This window comes from Populus trichocarpa, chromosome 7 (genome assembly GCF_000002775.5).
Source record: "Populus trichocarpa isolate Nisqually-1 chromosome 7, P.trichocarpa_v4.1, whole genome shotgun sequence".
NCBI lineage: Eukaryota > Viridiplantae > Streptophyta > Magnoliopsida > Malpighiales > Salicaceae > Populus > Populus trichocarpa.
Window position 1 is genome coordinate 2,912,148 of NC_037291.2, and position 22,077 is coordinate 2,934,224.

A 22,077-nucleotide genomic window follows, 5' to 3' on the forward strand; every position below is an offset into this window, starting at 1 on the left:
AAATTTTAAAAAAATATTATTTTAAAACATTTTTTCATCGAAAAATATTTCAAAAAACAATTTCTATTAAAATCTCAATCTATTTTTCAAAGTTTCTTCAGCAAGATCCAAAAATATCCATCCATCTAAGTGTTTTAACGAGCTATGAACTAAATATCTACTTGATTGTGATACGAAGTGTTATTTTATTTTTGAATTTTGAATTTATTTTTGGAATTTTTTTATTTCTTTTCTTTTATATATTTCTTTAAACATAAATATTTTTTATATGAAGTATTTGTTGCCTTAATTTGTTCTGATTCTTGAATTGAAAAACTTCTAATGGATTTACAATTGAAGTAACTGATTTTCCATTAATAACATTAGCCACTGAAGCTAGAACACTGGGTGTGTGTGAGCGAGAATGAATTCCTTTTTGAACTCATTTTATTATCTATGCATGCTTACGTGCAAACTTGACACAAACAATTGGTGTCAAGTTTCTTCTCCTCTATGTTTTGCTTCCTTTTTATTTGAGAAAGTTGAATAAAATGTAAGTAATAATAACTCAATTGCTTATGTGTACTTAACTTTTAAATATATTATTATGATTTATCTATAAAGTTTTTTATATAAATAAATTATATAATTTATTTAACTTTAGTAAAAGGAGCCGTAGCTACGTAGTGCAAGCAGAGAACATAATATAACAAATCAAGCAAGACTAGAAACCAATCTTGTCTACTATTCATAATTGGAAAAGAATACAATAAATACAAATAAGAGCAAATCTAAAAATGAAGGCAACATCTATCTCTTCTTTATTTTATATCAATAGCCATCCTATTATACATATATATAGGCAGCCTAGAACTCGATACAAATGTTGCAATTAACAACAATCTATGCATGCTTACGTGCGAACTCCAGAAGACATTGACAGAGTTCTTTAGGCCTAGAAGCAATTGCCATATGATCTGCTGGAATCTCCATCACTTCCTTAACCTCATTGTGTTCAATCATGAAGCGCTGCAATGACGGAACCACCAATAAATCTTGAGTACAAACAACATAATCTCGCACAACCGATCCAAATTTCTCCTTCGTGAACTTGTTTGCCTTGGCCAGACTTTCAAGAAACAATGATCCTGATCTCTTTAAAAGCGTTTGGAGACTGAGATCCTGCAAACAAGAAAAATATATCATCACTACACTAGTTATTACAGTCAAACAGATCAGTCCAAGATCGAAAATCAATTTGTAATCAGATTCACGAGCCGTACCTCAGGGGAGGCAAGGTTAAAAGCAGTGGACTTCATGAATGTCTCATATCCCGCGGTTGAAGACACTACACTCTGCCACCCGTCTGCCACGGCTGGGCTATTTTCAATAAACTAACAGAAAGAACAAAATGTATAAGGGTTTAATTTAAAGTTAGAGATGATTGGTAATGCCTTTACATTTGCATGTTTTCAATTAAAGGGCCTTAATTAAATGCAAAATAAAATAAATTGCGCTACCTTCTCTAACATATACGATGGCCGGTGCTCGGTATCAGGCAAGAATGCTGTAACAAAAACAGCTAGAGAAATCTTCTCTGGGAACTTCTCCATAGCAAAAGCCACGTTTAAGCCACCTAGACTATGACCCACCAATACAACCTTTTCATTTTCAGCTAAGTTGGCCACGAACTCGATCAAGGGCTCATTATACTGATCAAAAGTAACAACTTCTTCCAGTGTTTTCGTGTTCACCCCTGATGCACTCATGTCAAGGGCTGTGACAGAGTGCCCAGCTGCCTCTAGCATTGTCTTCACCTTGTACCATGCCCAAGCTCCTGAAGCTGAACCATGGATCAAAACAAAATGCGTTGTTTGATTGTTGCTATCTCCCATTTTTTTTTGTTGGCTGATTGATAGTACTATAAACAAAGTAAAGGCTTTTGGTTTTGCTTGACAGTACGTAAAATTTTCGTAATGCCTTGAGTGTGCTTAGTAATGTCGTTGCTTGGTGGTATATATAGAGAGTACCGTCTGTTGAAAAGTTGAAAGTAGGAAATGTCAAGTCACATGTTTTTTTTTTTTTTTTTTTATCAAGAACTCCTAGGCATTATTTTCTTTGACAAGTCAAGTCATGCGTTCGATCATTGATGGTATTAACATGCAATATTGGGGAGGAAGTGCAAAAAATAATTTTGAAATTCAACAATTATATATATATATATATATATATATATATATATATATATATATATATATATATATATATATATATATTCATGATGAAAAGCAGCCATGCTTTCTTCGTTGAAGAACTTCAAATAATATGACCAAGAAGATAGCTTGTTCTTGGAGAAGTTTACTCAAATACAAACGCAACTCTTTCTTCTATTTTTCTTCTGTAATTTCTCAGGAAAATGAACATATTTCGTAACAGATCAGTTCAAGATTGAAAATTCAAACAAAATTCTTTCATTGTTTTACTTTTTCAATAGTTAATTATATTGGTTCTTGGTATCCTATTTTTACTGTACTTGCACGTGTAGTCGTTTCAGACTTTTATAATTTCCTTCTAAGTTTCTTTTAAACAAAAAATTTAGTCCCTCTCTTTATTTTCTAACAACTGGCCCTTTATTTTCTAAAGGAAAAACGAACACCCAACACATCCGGATCTGAAGTTTAATAAATATGTGTGTTTGCTAAATTAAAATACTAAAATTTTATAAATGAATTCAATGTTTTTTTTTCATTTAAAAAGGAGAGGTTTGAGAATTCTAAAAGGTGAACTAAAAAACTGTTGATGTTAGTTGGATTAATATTACATTTTGCAAATGTAACCTATGATGAGTAGTTTATATAATTTGTAAAATACTCGTTCCACTTTTGGGTGATTTAAAAGGGAAAGGAATTGCTATCTAAATTTAAGATAACTAGGACATTTAAGATTAGTCATTTAAGCCGTAGTCAATTGCAATATCTAAACTCGGTCATCCGTCTCGGATGCCATTAACCAAAACTAATCACAAAATCAAACCCGTCATCTCTCACGGATACCATTAGCCGAACCCAATCATCATAATCAACTCGGCCATCCCTTTAGGGTACCATTTGTCGAGACTAATCATCACAAAACCCGGCCATCCATCCAGGATGTCATTAGCTGAAGTTAATCATCAATTCATCTCAGGCATCCCCGTAGGATGCCATTAGTCGAAGCTAATCATCAATCACAACCCGATCATCTATCTCGGATGCCATTAGCCGAAGCTAATCAACAACTCAATCAACATTTCATAATCGGTTTAACATTCATTAACAACAGTTCATAATCGGTTTAACATTCGGCAACAACTCAAGTTCATCAACAACTCAATTAGCATTTCATAATCGGTTTACCTTTCATCAACAACTTGATAATATATCATCGTCAAACAATTTATTTTAGAACATTTACATTATACAAAAAAAAGGTGGAAACCACCTACTTGTTCCTCCCGTGGGGTGTCCTTGCCCGGTCGAAGGTCCGATCTCGATCGCACCACCTAACACATCAATGGTCACAAATCAGCACATTTGCATTTTGAAATCACATGACTCATCACCATACATATTTAAAGAATCCACATGTTCACATTCCAGTGTTCCACACATCTTACACAATCATACAATGAATTCGTTCCAGGCATTTAAGTCAATTCTAATATGGAAGTCTATCACAGAACATCGACATCAAAAACTGGTTCGCTGGTGACACAGAATTGGCAGCAAAAACTGGTTCGCTAGTGACATAGAATTCGGCAGCGAAAACTGGTTCGCTAGTAACACATAAATCAACAACGAAAACTTGTTTGCTGGTGACATAAAAATCAACAACGAAAACTGGTTCGCTGGTGACACATAAATCGACAGAGAAAACTAGTTCGCTGGTGATACATAAATCGACAGCGAAAACTTGTTCGCTGGTGATACATAAATCGACAACGAAAACTAATTCGCTACTGACACAAGAAGGTGTAAGCGTACTTAGTCTACTGCTTACTCGGTAATCGTTGATGAAAATTGAGTTGTTGTAGATCCAGAAATCGTCAACGCAACACATTTCTACGGGTGACCCTGGAATCGTCAACGTACTTAGTCTACTGCTTACTCAGAAATCATTGATGAAAACTGAACTGGTGTCTCAAGAATTGTCGATGAAATAGGAGAACATAGAAGACAAACTTGTGGTAAGCAGTGAAGGTATTGCCATCACTTAAACATTTTCATGTAAGCTTATGCCTAGTCATAAACATTTCTAAAGCTGAAGGCCTTAGAAGATGAAGACAGCATAAAAAGGAATATTGTGCTTTCAAAATGTACAAGTTGTGCTTCATAAATAAATCACAATAAGTTGATGTTATGGTCAACCCCTCCAATCATAAATTCAAGCCTTGTCATCAAAAGATTTTCAAGCTCTACCATTAGAAAGTTCAACTCTGCCATCAAAAAGTGTAAGCCTTGCAATCATAAAATTTCAAGCCTTGTCAACAAAAAAATTTCAAGCTCTACTATAAAAAAGTTCAACTCTGCCATTAAGAAATGTAAGGCCTGTGATTTGAAAATTTCAAACCCCATCATTATTAAGTTTAATTCGAGTCTATAATCGAGATATCTTTTGATCGAATCCTATTGCTAATTATGTCAAACATGGACCCTTTTAGATTTTTTTTATTAAGGTTGGTCACTTGATAACATAGACCATTTAGATTTTTGTTGACATGACGTGAACGACTTCGGATGACGGCTAAGGCTCCTGGATCGAGGGAGTTTTGGATGTGTTGGGGTTAATCATAAGAATATGATTAATATGGTTCAGGAGTCGCCCGTTATATTATGGTCACTGGAAAACTTAATGGTCTGCGATAGTTTGGGTAAGGGGACTAGTTGTGCATGGGGAAGACACATCACCCTAGTGCACACTACCTATGGTAAGCTGCATTGTAGATTAATTGTTTTTTTTTTTCTAAGGTCGTGTTTCTATTCATTGATTTATCTAAGGTTCAAGAAAAATCCTCTAAACTTTGATTTTCTTGCGATTTCATCCAATTAAGCTTGTAAAAATTAAATTTGGTCCTAAAAAATTCCAATATTCTCAATTAAACACAAATTAGGTTTTCGAACTTAATTTTTCACCAATTAAATCCTGAATAAAAATAATTTGACCCATTAAAAGTCTAATTAATTCCTTGCACTTACTCAATTCTTTTAATTTTGGCCTAAATTAATTTATAGACTTAATTAAATCCTTAATTAAACCTATGATTTTAAATCAAATTAGCCTATTAAAAATCCAATTAAGTTCTCAGACTTAATTTTTATGCAACTTCGTCCAAAATTCATCTTCAACTTGCATTATCTTTAATATTTAGGTCTTTCAAAGGAGTCTTTGAATTTCCAAAGTTGTCAGAGATTCAGTTTGGTCACTCCAACTCTTATATATATATATGCATGTAGATCCTTCTTCAGCTTGTTCTTCTGTATTTTTATTTGAATATTCAAACTTTTTTTTTTTTGTATACAAGATAAATTTAGGGGAACCAAAGATTGGGTTATGACATTTGTCAAGGTTGGTCACCTCACAACATGGACCTATTTAGATTTTTGTCAAGGTTGAGAACTTGATAACATGGACCCTTTTAGATTTTTTGTCAAGGTTGGTCACATGATAACTTGGACCCATTTAGAGTTTTTTCTGTTTTGCTGAGGATCCCAGACAATATAAGTGGGAGGCATTCACGCAAAGGGAGAACATAAATAGAGATTAAAAGGGGATACTCTTGCAAATTAAACTAGCACAAACCCTGGCACAAGGAAGAAAAAAAAAACATAGCATCCTAATTTTTCAGCAATAACAACCATATTCTCAGTGTCCAATCTCTCATATTTGGTGGAGGAGGTTGACAACTCCTACTCAATAAACCAATGGTTGTGGAGCCATCGTTAGACAATTTAAGGGGAAAATTGATATTTTTCTAATTATAGATTTTTCAGGTTTCCTTATAAATCATGTCTTATATTTCTTATGATGCGATGTAAAATGTAAGTAGGGTACAATATGTAAATGCCTAAAACACAAAAGAAAAGAACTACCACTTTTAGGTATAACATTCATTTTCTTCTAAAAGGTTTTAGAAGATTTTTCACTGGTAGTTTGTGTGGATTACCATTAGAGGCGGCCAATTAGACGGTTTGTGTTCTGCGACAATGCAGCTTTGAAGCAAATATTAAAAACCAGAAAGAACATATGATTTTCATGTATTTTTCGTATAAACCCTAAACAACTCTAGATTTGTCTAGTAGGATCCTTGGATTCCTTAAATGTTTTAAGATATTTTTTAAGATTATTGAAACATGCTTTTCATTTCTTGATAAGTTTATATTTTTTTTAAAAAATATTTTTTATAAGATAATAATTTCATCAAAACAAATAAGAAACATGAATAAGAAAAGGGAGTTTTGATTGAAGAGAAATATTTTTCTCCTCCTTAATTGAATTCATTAAAAGTTTAATGATTATTTATTTTAATTTTCTTTAGTTTTATTAAGTAATATTCTACTAATAAAAAAGACATGTTTTTGTGAAATTAAATCTCATCAAATTATTTTAAGTGGCTTCTGTATGATTAAATTTAAAAAACTGAGGTACTAATTTTAATTTTATTTTTTGTAAGTTTGGGTAACCTAAATGAAAACATTGTCAGGTGATTCACTGCCGAAGAGGAAAATGGATACAATTTCATCTTTGAAGGGGAATTTTGATTGGTCTCAAACCATATGGGTTCAATATTTGAAATTAATTCAATAATCTTTTATTATATTTCGTTGTTGTACTTTTGAGATATAATAGACTAACAAGAACTGTAACATAAAACAATTTTTTTCAAAAAATTGTTTTATTTATGTTAAATGATTCACAACTTTTTAATTTTACAAGTTGATGAAGATGCGTATATCTTATTATTATTATAATTATCAATTTCAAAAAAACAAAAAATAAAACACAAACACGCGCAATTTTGACTAGAAATCAATCATGTTTATTATTCATAATTGGAAAAGAATACAAATACAAATAATGAAGACACGTACGGTGCGGTTGCAATTCAAAGAATATTCCTCAGAGCAAATCTAAAAATGAAGGCAACATCTATCTCTTCTTTATTTTATTTCAATAGCCATCCTATTATACATATATATAGGCAGCCTAGAACTCGATACAAATGTTGCAATTAACAACAATCTATGCATGCTTACGTGCGAACTCCAGAAGACATTGACAGAGTTCTTTAGGCCTAGAAGCAATTGCCATATGATCTGCTGGAATCTCAATCACTTCCTTAACCTCATTGTGTTCAATCATGAAGCGCTGCAATGACGGAACCACCAATAAATCTTGAGTACAAACAACATAATCTCGCACAACCGATCCAAATTTCTCCTTCGTGAACTTGTTTGCCTTGGCCAGACTTTCAAGAAACAATGATCCTGATCTCTTTAAAAGCGTTTGGAGACTGAGATCCTGCAAACAAGAAAAATATATCATCACTACACTAGTTATTACAGTCAAACAGATCAGTCCAAGATCGAAAATCAATTTGTAATCAGATTCACGAGCCGTACCTCAGGGGAGGCAAGGTTAAAAGCAGTGGACTTCATGAATGTCTCATATCCCGCGGTTGAAGACACTACACTCTGCCACCCGTCTGCCACGGCTGGGCTATTTTCAATAAACTAACAGAAAGAACAAAATGTATAAGGGTTTAATTTAAAGTTAGAGATGATTGGTAATGCCTTTACATTTGCATGTTTTCAATTAAAGGGCCTTAATTAAATGCAAAATAAAATAAATTGCGCTACCTTCTCTAACATATACGATGGCCGGTGCTCGGTATCAGGCAAGAATGCTGTAACAAAAACAGCTAGAGAAATCTTCTCTGGGAACTTCTCCATAGCAAAAGCCACGTTTAAGCCACCTAGACTATGACCCACCAATACAACCTTTTCATTTTCAGCTAAGTTGGCCACGAACTCGATCAAGGGCTCATTATACTGATCAAAAGTAACAACTTCTTCCAGTGTTTTCGTGTTCACCCCTGATGCACTCATGTCAAGGGCTGTGACAGAGTGCCCAGCTGCCTCTAGCATTGTCTTCACCTTGTACCATGCCCAAGCTCCTGAAGCTGAACCATGGATCAAAACAAAATGCGTTGTTTGATTGTTGCTATCTCCCATTTTTTTTTGTTGGCTGATTGATAGTACTATAAACAAAGTAAAGGCTTTTGGTTTTGCTTGACAGTACGTAAAATTTTCGTAATGCCTTGAGTGTGCTTAGTAATGTCGTTGCTTGGTGGTATGTATAGAGAGTACCGTCTGTTGAAAAGTTGAAAGTAGGAAATGTCAAGTCACATGTTTTTTTTTTTTTTTTTTTTATCAAGAACTCCTAGGCATTATTTTCTTTGACAAGTCAAGTCATGCGTTCGATCTTTGATGGTATTAACATGCAATATTGGGGAGGAAGTGCAAAAAATAATTTTGAAATTCAACAATTATATATATATATATATATATATATATATATATATATATATATATATATATATATATATATATATATATATATATTCATGATGAAAAGCAGCCATGCTTTCTTCGTTGAAGAACTTCAAATAATATGACCAAGAAGATAGCTTGTTCTTGGAGAAGTTTACTCAAATACAAACGCAACTCTTTCTTCTATTTTTCTTCTGTAATTTCTCAGGAAAATGAACATATTTCGTAACAGATCAGTTCAAGATTGAAAATTCAAACAAAATTCTTTCATTGTTTTACTTTTTCAATAGTTAATTATATTGGTTCTTGGTATCCTATTTTTACTGTACTTGCACGTGTAGTCGTTTCAGACTTTTATAATTTCCTTCTAAGTTTCTTTTAAACAAAAAATTTAGTCCCTCTCTTTATTTTCTAACAACTGGCCCTTTATTTTCTAAAGGAAAAACGAACACCCAACACATCCGGATCTGAGGTTTAATAAATATGTGTGTTTGCTAAATTAAAATACTAAAATTTTATAAATGAATTCAATGTTTTTAGTCATTTAAGCCGTAGTCAATCGCAATATCTAAACTCGGTCATCCGTCCCGGATGCCATTAACCAAAACTAATCACAAAATCAAACCCATCATCTCTCACGGATACCATTAGCCGAACCCAATCATCATAATCAACTCGGCCATCTATCTAGGATGCCATTAGCCGAACCCAATCATCATAATCAACCCGGCCATCCCTCTAGGGTGCTATTTGTCGAGACTAATCATCACAAAACCCGGCCATCCATTTAGGATGTCATTGGCTGAAGGTAATCATCAATTGATCTCAGGCATCCCCGTAGGATGTCATTAGTCGAAGCTAATCATCAATCACAACCCGGTCATCTATCTCGGATGCCATTAGCCGAAGCTAATCAACAACTCAATCAACATTTCATAATTGGTTTAACATTCATTAACAACTCAATCAACAGTTCATAATCGGTTTAACATTCGGCAACAACTCAAGTTCATCAACAACTCAATTAACATTTCATAATCGGTTTACCATTCATCAACAACTTAATAATATATCATCGTCAAACAATTTATTTTAGAACATTTACATTATACAAAAAAAAGGTGGAAACCACCTACTTGTTCCTCCCGTGGGGTGTCCTTGCCCGGTCGAAGGTCCGATCTCGGTCACGCCACCTAACACATCAATGGTCACAAATCAGCACATTTGCATTTTGAAATCACATGACTCATCACCATACATATTTCAAGAATCCACATGTTCACATTCCAGTGTTCCACACATATTACACAATCATACAATGAATTCGTTCCAGGCATTTAAGTCGATTCTAATATGGAAGTCTGTCACAGAACATCGGCATCAAAAACTGGTTCGCTGGTGACACAGAATTGACAGCAAAAATTGGTTCGCTGGTGACATAGAATTCGGCAGTGAAAACTGGTTCGCTAGTGACATAGAATTCGGCAGCGAAAACTGGTTCGCTAGTAACACATAAATCAACAACGAAAACTTGTTTGCTGGTGACATAAAAATCAACAACGAAAACTGGTTCGCTGGTGACACATAAATCGACAGAGATAACTAGTTTGCTGGTGATACATAAATCGGCAGCGAAAACTTGTTCGCTACTGATACATAAATTGGCAACGAAAACTAATTCACTACTGACACGAGAAGGTGTAAGCGTACTTAGTCTACTGCTTACTCGAAAATCGTTGATGAAAATTGAGTTGTTGTAGATCCAGAAATCATCAACGCAACACCTTTCTACGGGTGACCCTGGAATCGTCAACGTACTTAGTCTACTGCTTACTCAGAAATCATTGACGAAAACTGAGTTGCTGGCGACCTAGAAATTGTCAACGCAACACATTTTTAAGGCTAATGCTGGAATAATTCACGTACACAGCCTACTAGTGTCTCAAGAATTGTCGATGAAAACTGAGTCGCTGCCAAAAATTGTCAACGCAACCCATGTCTATAGCTGACGCTGAAATCGTCAGTGCACACAACCAATTATTGACTCAAGAATCGTTGATGAAAACTGGGTCGCTGCTGACCTAGAAATCATCAAAGCAACCCATGTCTGTAGCCGACACTGAAATCATTAGTGCACACAGCCTACTGCTGACTCAAGAATCGTTGATGAAAACTGAGTCGCTGCTGACCTAGAAATCATCAACGCAACTCATGTCGCTGCCGATTTACAATCGGTAGCAATGATGGAGTTGTTTATGATTTTTCTCTTTCCCTTAACTAAGCATAAGGTCTATGTTAGTTTACCCCCTTTCATAACTCATCCCCAACCGAGTTTGAACACGTATAAAAATTCAATCGCATTCAAAGTTTTATCACAAGACCATCAACAATACATAACCAATTCTCAACATACATATTCTTACAAAGAATCCCCTAAACATCACTTTAAGTCCTTAATGGTATTATCCAAAATTCATCAATACAATTTGTAGAAATTCAACGAAACGTAAACAAGTCCTACATTCATGCTATTTCACATCAACTTATGGAGGTTCATCATGTGAGATTTCGTTAATGGTCCTATTCTCGGTCGAAGCATATATGCCTCTTTTCTCCAATCTTTTGCATGCATTTTATCAAGTTTAACACAATAGTATCGCCAACAACATAAAAATCATACTCATACATATAACCATTTGCTTCCTAATTAAACAAGTTCATCCATTACACACACAAACTCAAGGTTTCCACATGCTTCTACGGTTCAAATGATAGTAAAATTCGGGTCATAACACTTTCTAACACATTTTCACATAATTTCAACATTCACATATGCAGAAATTCTGTCATAAACACAAGCATATGTTCTGTTTTAGCTCTAGTAGAATACATGACTCTAACATAGTTTCCATCTATGCATTTCATCACAGGAAATTCATATACTATCCAGTTTTTATTATGGTCGGTCCTCTCGTAAGTTTATACATTCAAACTTATCCATTTTCTTTGTTAAATGTTCTTGAATTAAATCTCCATTCAGCCCCATTTTCATCCCTCTTTCTTGTTTAGGTTTTCTTCACAGCTGGTGTAAAAATCCTAGGCCATTTTCTTAGGGTTTTCTTCTTCTTTTTCGATCCTAATGTCCCAAGAATAGGGGGAGAAAGCTTATGGTTCATACCTCAGGTTTTCAACAACTTTAGGAAGGGATTTAACAATTTTTCTTCCCCTCTACTTTTGGTTTTCTTCCTCCCTTCTCCAACTGCACCAGTCGGCCTCCTACACTCCTTCTCCTTCCATAGTTTCAGCCATTTATGTTTTTCTCTAACTCTCATTTCCTCTCTAACACTCAAAGAATGTACATACAACTGGTTGCTAGGTTTTCTTCTTGAGGGAGTGGCGGCTGTAGTGGTGTTTTCTGGCTGGTTTTTAAGGAGAGTTCTAAACTCCTTCTTCTTTGATGGCTTCAACCACCTCTGCTTTTCTCTAATCCTCCCTTCTTCTCTCACGTTCCATGGGGGTGCATGCAACTAGGTTTGCTGGCTTTGCTTTGGGAAGAGAGGTTGATGTAGCCAATGATGCTGGCAAGTTGTTTTTGGGGAGAGCAAAGGTCATTCTCTCTCCTTTGCTACATTTATACCCCTTTAAAATGTGAAGGGGTGTTTCGAAGGCTGGATAAGGTTGTTCTTATCCCTCTTTTAGGTCATTCTAAAGTGGTCATGTCCTTTATTATTCTCACCTAGAATAGGCCGGTCCAACACTAATTTTTGTTGGGTTTTACATCATCAACAAAAACTGAGTCGTTGCCGACTTAGAAATCATCATTGAAACTGCTTCCACGGCTGGCACATGGATTCATCAGCGTACACAGCCCTTTTAACTCAAAAATCATCGATGAAACTGTGTCACTATCGACTCACAAATCAACAAAAAACTGTGTCGCTGCCGATTCATAAATCAGCATAAAAAACTATGTCGCTGCCGATTTAGAAATCGGCAGCGATGATGGAGTCGTTTCTGGCTTTACTTTTTTTTGTTGGGTGTTTACAATTCTCCAACTAGTAATCTATCCAAAATCTTATTCCTTTCTCATTGCCAATTTGTAGAAACAACATTTTTTTCAAGGTGTTGGTACATATCCTTCACGGTTGATTATGGAGTAAATTCATTGCCATAAGTCTGAAAGTGAATGATTAAAGCTTGGAAGTCCATTCTCAAAGTAAGGTCAACACTTCTTTCTGATAATATCTTGCCATCCTTCCTTATCTTGCTCTCCTAACCTGCACAACCACTTATCACCATGGCTTTGTTTTTGCCTTGTAAAGATCCAATGCTTAGACCACCTCTTTTTTTTCTCTGACCACTAGATTCCACTGCCACCTTACATATGTTTCTTGCATTCGAGGTACCAACTCATAGAAATCATCTCTGAATGGATCTTATGAATATTTGTGCGCCCTTTTTGACATGAGAAAGATTAATATGTAATATAAGGGTAAAGAGTTCAACATGTTTTTAGCAAATATATACGGCCAGCCATGTTTAAAATCTTGCTTATCCACACACCCAATCTTGCATGAATCTGAGAGATGACAAGATTTTAGGTTGATATCTTTTTGGGGTTGGCTCCCAAATGAAGGCTTGGATACCTGACAGGTAGTTTATCCCATTTACAATAGATAGAGCTTTTCATACCACATGTATACTCAACATCCAAATCAATGCCAACTAAGAAACTTTTATGGAAGTTCACTTACAAAGCTAAAGCAAACTTAAACCATCTTGGAATTCTTTTTACTTCTATCAAAGAATAGTAATCATTTGGAATAAAAACTAGCGTGTCATTAACATACTGAAGATGATTGAGTGATTCTCGATCCCTAATCATACCCAATTTCTTTAAAATAACCATATGAATATGCTCCTTCAAATAGAGCTCTTAATCCCTCTACTACTATATCAAACTGAAAGGGTGAAAGTGGATCTCTTTGTCATATTCCATGCTTGACTCCAAATTCTTGACTTGGTGATCCATTAACAAAGATGGCTATATGAGAATTTGAAACGTATTTATGAATAAGTGATCTCTAATTGTTGTCAAAACCCATATATTCCTTTACCCATAAATGTGAATCAAAAGCCTTATAAAAATCAACCTTGAGAGTGAAACCATGATCTCCTTTCCATTTGACCCCATGAGTCACTTCATTGGCAATTATGAATCCATCTAAAATCTACCTTTTCACAATATGGTCGATATCCATCGGGTTCAATTGTTGTTCTTCCTCCATAGTTTTTATGTGAGATACACAACAATCATCAGGGATTGAAGAGGTCAATAAATGCTAGCTTAGCTAGTCAACGCGCCACCACCTCACCTTAATCCTAACAGAGCCGTCTATGATGGTGCATCGTGTGAATAGTGAGTTACACTGTCAGTGGCATAAATGTAATTTATATATCTGACTAGGGTCGAAATGGTAATTCCCTACACTAGTGGTATTTTTGTAATTTTCTAACCTTATGTTTTATTTTGTAATTAAAAATAGTTTTTTGCATATGTTTTAACTAGATCAATTGATCAGGGCAATTAATTTTGAAGAACTCCGTCAAAAGCTAAAAATAGAAGAAATCCATGTGGTAATGATATATAATAATATAGAATAATGAACAATATATCAGAGTGAAGATCAAATCATTCATGTTTAAACTCTCTTGTATTCAGCAACAGTTCAAACTTCCTTAAGACTAGGAGTCTTCGTCTTATCCTTCCTTGTATTTAGGTGTTGATTAGTTTCTATTAAACCTATATATGTACAGCTTGGTTGATTAATAAAAGAGCACAACAGCAGTGTATAAACTGTTCCTTCTATTATGGTATCAGAGCTGCCTAATTCTATTCTTCATTAGTTTCTTCTTTCTTCTATCACAAACTGTCGATCCTCTTGTTCAAAACATAAACATGACCACACAAATCGACTCAGCAGCTACTATCTCTTCTTCCAACCTTCCACACCATGGGGTTCCTCTCATTACAATAAATACCACTGCACAAACACCTCTCAAACTCACATCCACAAACTACATTTCCTGGAAGCTTCAGTTTGAAACTTTATTCATTAGATATGATCTCATTGGATACATCGATGGATCAACACCCTGCCCTCCCAACACCATTACTGCAGACAACATCACCACAACAAATCCCTCTCATAAACTTTGGATTCGTCAGGATAAGCTTCTGCTTAATGCCTTGATTGACTCTATTTCTCCTACCATTATTCCTTTTATTGCTTGTGTAGGGACTGCTCAAGAAGCATGGACCATACTTGCCAACACGTATGCTAAACCTTCACGTGGCCGCATCAAACAAGTTAAAAACCAGCTCAAAAATCCATCCAAAGGATCTCGGACCATTACTGAATTTCTTCACTCTGTCAAAGCCAATGCTGATGAACTGGCTATATTAGGTGCACCCATGGATCCAGAAGACCTCACTGAAAAATTCTGGATGGTCTCGATGATGACTACAAAGAACTTGTTCGTGTAGTGCAAGCACGTGACACTTCCATTTCATTTGATGAACTGCATGAGAAGCTTCTTTCTTTTGAAGCCATGTCCTCCTCCCATGCAACACCCCTTCCCATAACAGCCAATCCTACACAAAAGACTTCTCATGCATGGCGTGGTAATCGCCCAACCTCCACTTTTCGCCCTCCTCATCCATCCCCTGCCACTCCATAATATTGGCGTTCTTCCCCTCCCACCACTTTCAGGCCTCCCTTCACCTCAAACACTCGCCCTGCCTATCGTCCTACCCGCCCTCCCCTACGACAATATCAAGGCTTCTGCCAAATATGTGGCATTCAGGGTCACACAGCCAAACGTTGTCCTTCTTTTCAGCTCATTCCGATTCCTGCCTCCAATAATGAGCCTTTAGCAGCACACAACTCAGCTTCTCCTTGGCAGCCACGTGTAAACTTTGTTGCCAACACCTCATCCACCTCTCCTACATGGTTACTCGACAGTGGTGCCTCTCACCATGTGACATCAAATTTGGAGAATTTATCTATGCACTCTCCTTACAGTGGATCCGATGATGTTATGATAGGCGATGGTACCAATCTTCCAATTACACACACCGGTTCTTCACATCTATCTTCTCCTACATCATCCTTTAAATTGTCTAATGTTCTATGTGTACCCACTATGAAGAGAAACTTGATTTCTGTTTATCAGTTTTGTATCACTAATAATGTTTCTGTCGAGTTCTTACCATCCTTGTTCTTTGTGAAGGATCTTCAAACGGGGGCAATTCTCTTCCAGGGCAGTATTAAGGACGGAGTGTATGAATGGTCGGCTTTCAAACCACAGTCTCCACCACTTCTAGCCTTCTCCACCACCAAAACCACATGCACGACCTGGCATAGTCGCTTAGGACATCCAGCATTTCCTATTTTAAAACACATCCTCACTAGTTCTCATTTAGAATCATCTTCGTCTATCACTTCTGACTTCTCATGTAATGCATGCCTCTGCAATAAAAGTCATAAGTTACCATTCTCTAATTCTTCACTTATATCCACACATCCTTTGCAAATTGTTTTCTCTGATGTTTGGATGTCTCCAATTCTGTCTTCTGATGGCTTCAAATACTATGTTATATTTGTTGATCACTTTACCAAATATGTCTGGTTTTATCCCCTTAAACGCAAATCTGATGTTCATGAAGTTTTTACACGGTATAAAGCCATTGTTGAGAATTATTTTCAACACCGCATTATCACTCTCTACACTGATAATGGGGGAGAGTATCTAGGCCTCAGAACTTTTCTTTCTAAAGCTGGGATCACTCATATGACCACACCACCTTATACTCCTGAGCTAAATGGATATTCTGAACGCAGGCACTGTCACATTGTTGAGACTGGCCTCACGCTACTCTCGCATGCATCCCTTCCATTAACATTTTGGAAATGCCTTTAGTACTGCTGTTTACCTCATTAATAGGATGCCTACCCCAACTTTAAATCTCTCTAGTCCATTTGAATTAATTTTCAAAACAGCACCCAACTATTCCAGGTTAAAAAGTTTCGGCTGCTTATGCTATCCATGGATTCGTCCATATTCATCCCACAAATTAGAACCCAAATCCAAACCCTGTGTCTTTATTGGCTACTCGTTATCTTAACATGCATATCTTTGTTTTGAACCATCCACTTCCAAAACTTTTATCTCTCGTCATGTCAAGTTTGTAGAGTCTGTTTTTCCTTATACTAATCTCCACAGCATGCTTCCACGTCCCACTTCCACTATAGTAGTTTCATGGTTGCCACCAGTTCTTATAGTCTCTGTTCCCCTTTCATCCCAGCCGCCTTCTTACACTCCAGCCGTCCCTACACCAGAATTGTCTTCTGCTGCTGCTACCTCATCACCAACTTTATCAGCTGACTCTCCAACACCTCCCTCCCCTGTCTTACAACCAGCCTCCCCGCCACCTCCTCACCATTCCATGACTACCCGTGCCAAAAATAATATCCTCAAACCTATTCAAAAACTAAACCTTCACACACAATTAATCTCTTCCCCAAATTCAGAACCATCAACTGTTGCCCAGGCTCTCCAAGATTCCAACTGGAGAAATGCTATGTCAGACGAATACAATGCCCTTATTCGCAATGGAACATGGGAACTTGTCTCTCCAACTAATGTGAACAACCTTGTAGGCTGTAAATGGATATTTTGCATCAAGCGCAATCCTGATGGCTCTGTTAACAGGTTCAAAGCGCGCCTTGTGGCCAAAGGCTTTCATCAGAGACCGGGTGTGGATTATCTAGAGATCTTCAGTCCAGTAATTAAGCCAACCACTATTCACCTGGTGCTCAATATAACAGTTGCAAATGGTTGGTCTCTTCGCTAATTAGATATCAACAATGCATTCCTCCAAGGTACCTTAACAGAAACAATTTACATGGCTCAGCCACCTGGCTTCCTTGACTCTGATAATCCAACTCATGTGTGTAAACTTCACAAGGCTATCTACGGCCTCAAACAAGCTCCCAGGGCTTGGTATCAGGAGTTGCGCAAATTTCTCATGGATTCTGGTTTCAGAAATCACATTCTGATACTTCTTTGTTCACTCTGCAACTTGATACTAAACTGCTATACCTTTTAGTGTATGTAGATGATATTATACTAACGGGTAATAATGCAGACCTTGTATCTCAGTTTGTTTCTTGTCTAGCTAAAAGGTTTTCTCTCAAAGATCTTTGCAATCTTTCCTACTTCCTTGGTGTACAAGTTATTCCTCAATGTCAAGGCATTCTCCTTTCCCAGCGTCGATATATCCAGGAGCTGCTTGATAAAACACACATGGAAATGTCAAAACCTGTTCTTACTCCACTGCCAACACACTCATCTTCACTTACATTATCCTCAGGATCGCTTCTCTCAGATCCCACTGAGTACAGAACAGTTGTAGGCAGCCTTCAATACTTGTCACTCACTCGTCCGGATATTTCTTTTGCTGTTAATAGAATGTCCCAGTTCATGCATGCTCCAACTGATGAGCACTGGAATTGTGTTAAAAGGATTTTACGTTATCTATGTGGTACACCGCATGATGGACTTCTTCTTAAACGCAACTCTCCACTCTCCATTCATGCTGTATCAGACTCACTTCACGCCTTCTCGGATGCTGATTGGGCAGGTAACAAAGATGACTACTCTTCTACCAGTGCCAACCTTGTTTATCTTGGCAGCAATCTCATTTCCTGGAGCTCCAAGAAACCAAAAACTGTAGCCAGGTCCTCTACTGAAGTAGAATATAGATCAGTTGCTGCTACTGCAGCTGAACTGTGTTGGATTCGTTCCTTACTCTCAGAGCTTTGTGTTACATTGCTCCACACTCCAGTCATCTACTGCGACAATATTAGAGCCACACAATTAAGTTCCAATCCGGTTTTTCATTCCAGGATGAAGCATGTAGCCATTGACTATCACTTTCTACGTGACCAAGTGCAAACTGGTGTTCTACGTGTGGCACACGTTTCCTCAGCAGATCAGCTTGCTGATCTTCTCACTAAACCTCTGCCTCGATCTCAATTTCAGAATTTGCGTGACAAGATTGGCCTCTCTAGTCGTGGCCTATCTTGAGGGGGCATATCAGAATGAAGATCAACATTATCAGAATGAAGATCAAATCATTCATGTTTAAACTCCCTTGTATTCAGCAACAGTTCAAACTTCCTTAAGACTATGAGTCTTCGTCTTATCCTTCCTTGTGTTTAGGTGTTGATTAGTTTCTATTAAACCTATATATGTACAGCTTGGTTGATTAATAAAAGAGCACAACAACAGTGTATAAACTGTTCCTTCTATTACAATAATCCTCATGCTTTAGTTAGGGGGCAATGATAAGAAGAGTCAATGTGGGCCAAGCTAGTAAGATCGATAAACCATACTTATTCAGTTGTCAAAATAGGAGAACATAGAAGACAAACTTGTGGTAAGCAGTGAAGGTATTGTGATCACTTAAACATTTCATGTAAGCTTATGCCTAGTTATAAACATTTCTAAAGCTGAAGGCCTTAGAAGATGAAGACAACATAAAAAGGAATATTATGCTTTCAAAATGTACAAGTTGTGCTTCGTAAATAAATCACAATAAGTTGATGTTATCGTCAACCCCTCCAATCATAAATTCAAGCCTTGTCATCAAAAGATTTTCAAGCTCTACCATTAGAAAGTTCAACTCTGCCATCAAGAAGTGTAAGCCTTGCAATCAGAAAATTTCAAGCCTTGTCAACAAAAACATTTCAAGCTCTACTATAAAAAAGTTCAACTCTACCATCAAGAAGTGTATGCCCTGTGATTTGAAAATTTCAAACCCCATCATTACTAAGTTTAATTCGAGTCTATAATCAAGATATCTTTTGATCGAATCCTATTGCTAATTATGTCAAACATGGAACCTTTTAGATTTTTTTATTAAGGTTGGTCATTTGATAACATAGACCATTTAGATTTTTATTGACATGACGTGCACGACTTCGAATGACGGGTAAGGCTCCTGGATCGAGGGAGTTTTGAATGTGTTGGGGTAAATCATAAGAATATAATTAATATGGTTTAGGAGTTACCCCTTAGATTTGTCTAGTAGGATCCTTGGATTCCTGAAATGTTTTAAGATATTTTTTAAGATTATTGACACATGCTTTTCATATCTTGATAAGTTTATATTTTTTAAAAAAATTATTTTTTATAAGAAAATATTTTCATCAAAACAAATAAGAAACATGAATAAGAAAATGGAGTTTTGATTGAAGAGATATATTTTTCTCCTCCTTAATTGAATTCATTAAAAGTTTAATGATTTTATTTTTTGCAAGTTTGGGTAACCTAAATGAAAACATTGACAGGTGATTCACTGCTGAAGAGGAAAATGGATACAATTTCATCTTTGAAGGAGAATTTTGATTGGTCTCAAACCATATGGGTTAAATTGAAATTAATTCAATAATCTTTTATTATATTTCGTTGTTGTACTTTTAAGATATAATAGACTAACAAGAACTATAACATAATATAATCTTTTTCAAAAAATTGTTTTATTTATGTTAAATGATTCACAACTTTTTAATTTTACAAGTTGATGAAGATGTGTATATCTTATTATTATCATAATTATCAATTTCAAAAAAAAACAAAAATAAAACACAAACACGCGCAATTTTGACTAGAAATCAATCATGTTTATTATTCATAATTGGAAAAGAATACAAATACAAATAATGAAGACACGTACGGTGCGGTTGCAATTCAAAGAATATTCCTCAGAGCAAATCTAAAAATGAAGGCAACATCTATCTCTTTATTTTATTTCAACAGCCATCCTATTACATATATATAGGCAGCCTAGAACTAGATACAAATGTTGCACATTATTACATTTATAATTAGCGCACCAATTAACAACAATCTATGCATGCTTACGTGCAAACTCCAGAAGACATTGACAGAGTTCTTTAGGCCTAGAAGCAATTGCCATATGATCTGCTGGAATCTCCATCACTTCCTTAACCTCATTGTGTTCAATCATGAAGCGCTGCAATGACGGAACCACCAATAAATCTTGAGTACAAACAACATAATCTCGCACAACCGATCCAAATTTCTCCTTCGTGAACTTGTTTGCCTTGGCCAGACTTTCAAGAAACAATGATCCTGATCTCTTTAAAAGCGTTTGGAGACTGAGATCCTGCAAACAAGAAAAATATATCATCACTACACTAGTTATTACAGTCAAACAGATCAGTCCAAGATCGAAAATCAATTTGTAATCAGATTCACGAGCCGTACCTCAGGGGAGGCAAGGTTAAAAGCAGTGGACTTCATGAATGTCTCATATCCCGCGGTTGAAGACACTACACTCTGCCACCCGTCTGCCACGGCTGGGCTATTTTCAATAAACTAACAGAAAGAACAAAATGTATAAGGGTTTAATTTAAAGTTAGAGATGATTGGTAAAAACATGCCTTTACATTTGCATGTTTTCATGTGCATTAATGCTATGAATTTTCCTTGTTGAATTAAGCAAAAGGTTTTGCCCGTCATATCTCTGCTCAGTGGGTTGTGTTGTTGGACCTTAAACAGAACAGATCCGGGCACTCTTGTTCATCATCTAAATTAAAAGCAATCAATTAAAGGGCCTTAATTAAATGCAAAATAAAATAAATTGCGCTACCTTCTCTAACATATACGATGGCCGGTGCTCGGTATCAGGCAAGAATGCTGTAACAAAAACAGCTAGAGAAATCTTCTCTGGGAACTTCTCCATAGCGAAAGCCACGTTTAAGCCACCTAGACTATGACCCACCAATACAACCTTTTCATTTTCAGCTAAGTTGGCCATGAACTCGATCAAGGGCTCATTATACTGATCAAAAGTAACAACTTCTTCCAGTGTTTTCGTGTTCACCCCTGATGCACTCATGTCAAGGGCTGTGACCGAGTGCCCAGCTGCCTCTAGCATTGTCTTCACCTTGTACCATGCCCAAGCTCCTGAAGCTGAACCATGGATCAAAACAAAATGCGTTGTTTGATTGTTGCTATCTCCCATTTTTTTTTTGTTGATTGATAGTACTATAAAAAAAGGTAAAGGCTTTTGGTTTTGCTTGACAGGACGTAATATTAATTTTCGTAATGCCTTGATTGTGTAATGTCGTTGCATGGTGGTATATATAGAGAGTACCGTCTGTTGAAAAGTTGAAAGTGGGAAATGTCAAGTCACATGAAATTCAACGATTAAAAATATATATTCATGATGAAAAGCAGCCATGCTTTCTTCGTTGAAGAACTTTGAATAATATGACCAAGAAGATAACTTGTTCTTGGAGAAGTTAACTCCTCAATACAAACCCAACTCTTTCTTCTATTTTGCTTCTGTAAATTCTTAGGAAAATTCTCATATACTCAAGATGAAAAGCCGCCATGTTTTCGTCGTGGAAGAGCT

At 36.2% G+C, this 22,077-nt stretch overlaps 1 protein-coding gene across 1 annotated transcript; it reads right to left on the reverse strand.

Moving 5' to 3' along the window:
- Positions 1-777: 777 nt before the first annotated feature.
- Positions 778-21,786, reverse strand: LOC127905538 (salicylic acid-binding protein 2-like). The gene is made up of 4 exons (XM_052454440.1): positions 21,426-21,786; positions 7,875-7,990; positions 7,638-7,748; positions 778-1,161 (listed from the first exon to the last, which is right to left on the reverse strand). Exons 1-4 carry the CDS (start codon positions 21,682-21,684, stop codon positions 883-885), a joined length of 765 nt encoding a protein of 254 aa, XP_052310400.1. The 5' UTR covers positions 21,685-21,786; the 3' UTR covers positions 778-882.
- Positions 21,787-22,077: the final 291 nt, after the last annotated feature.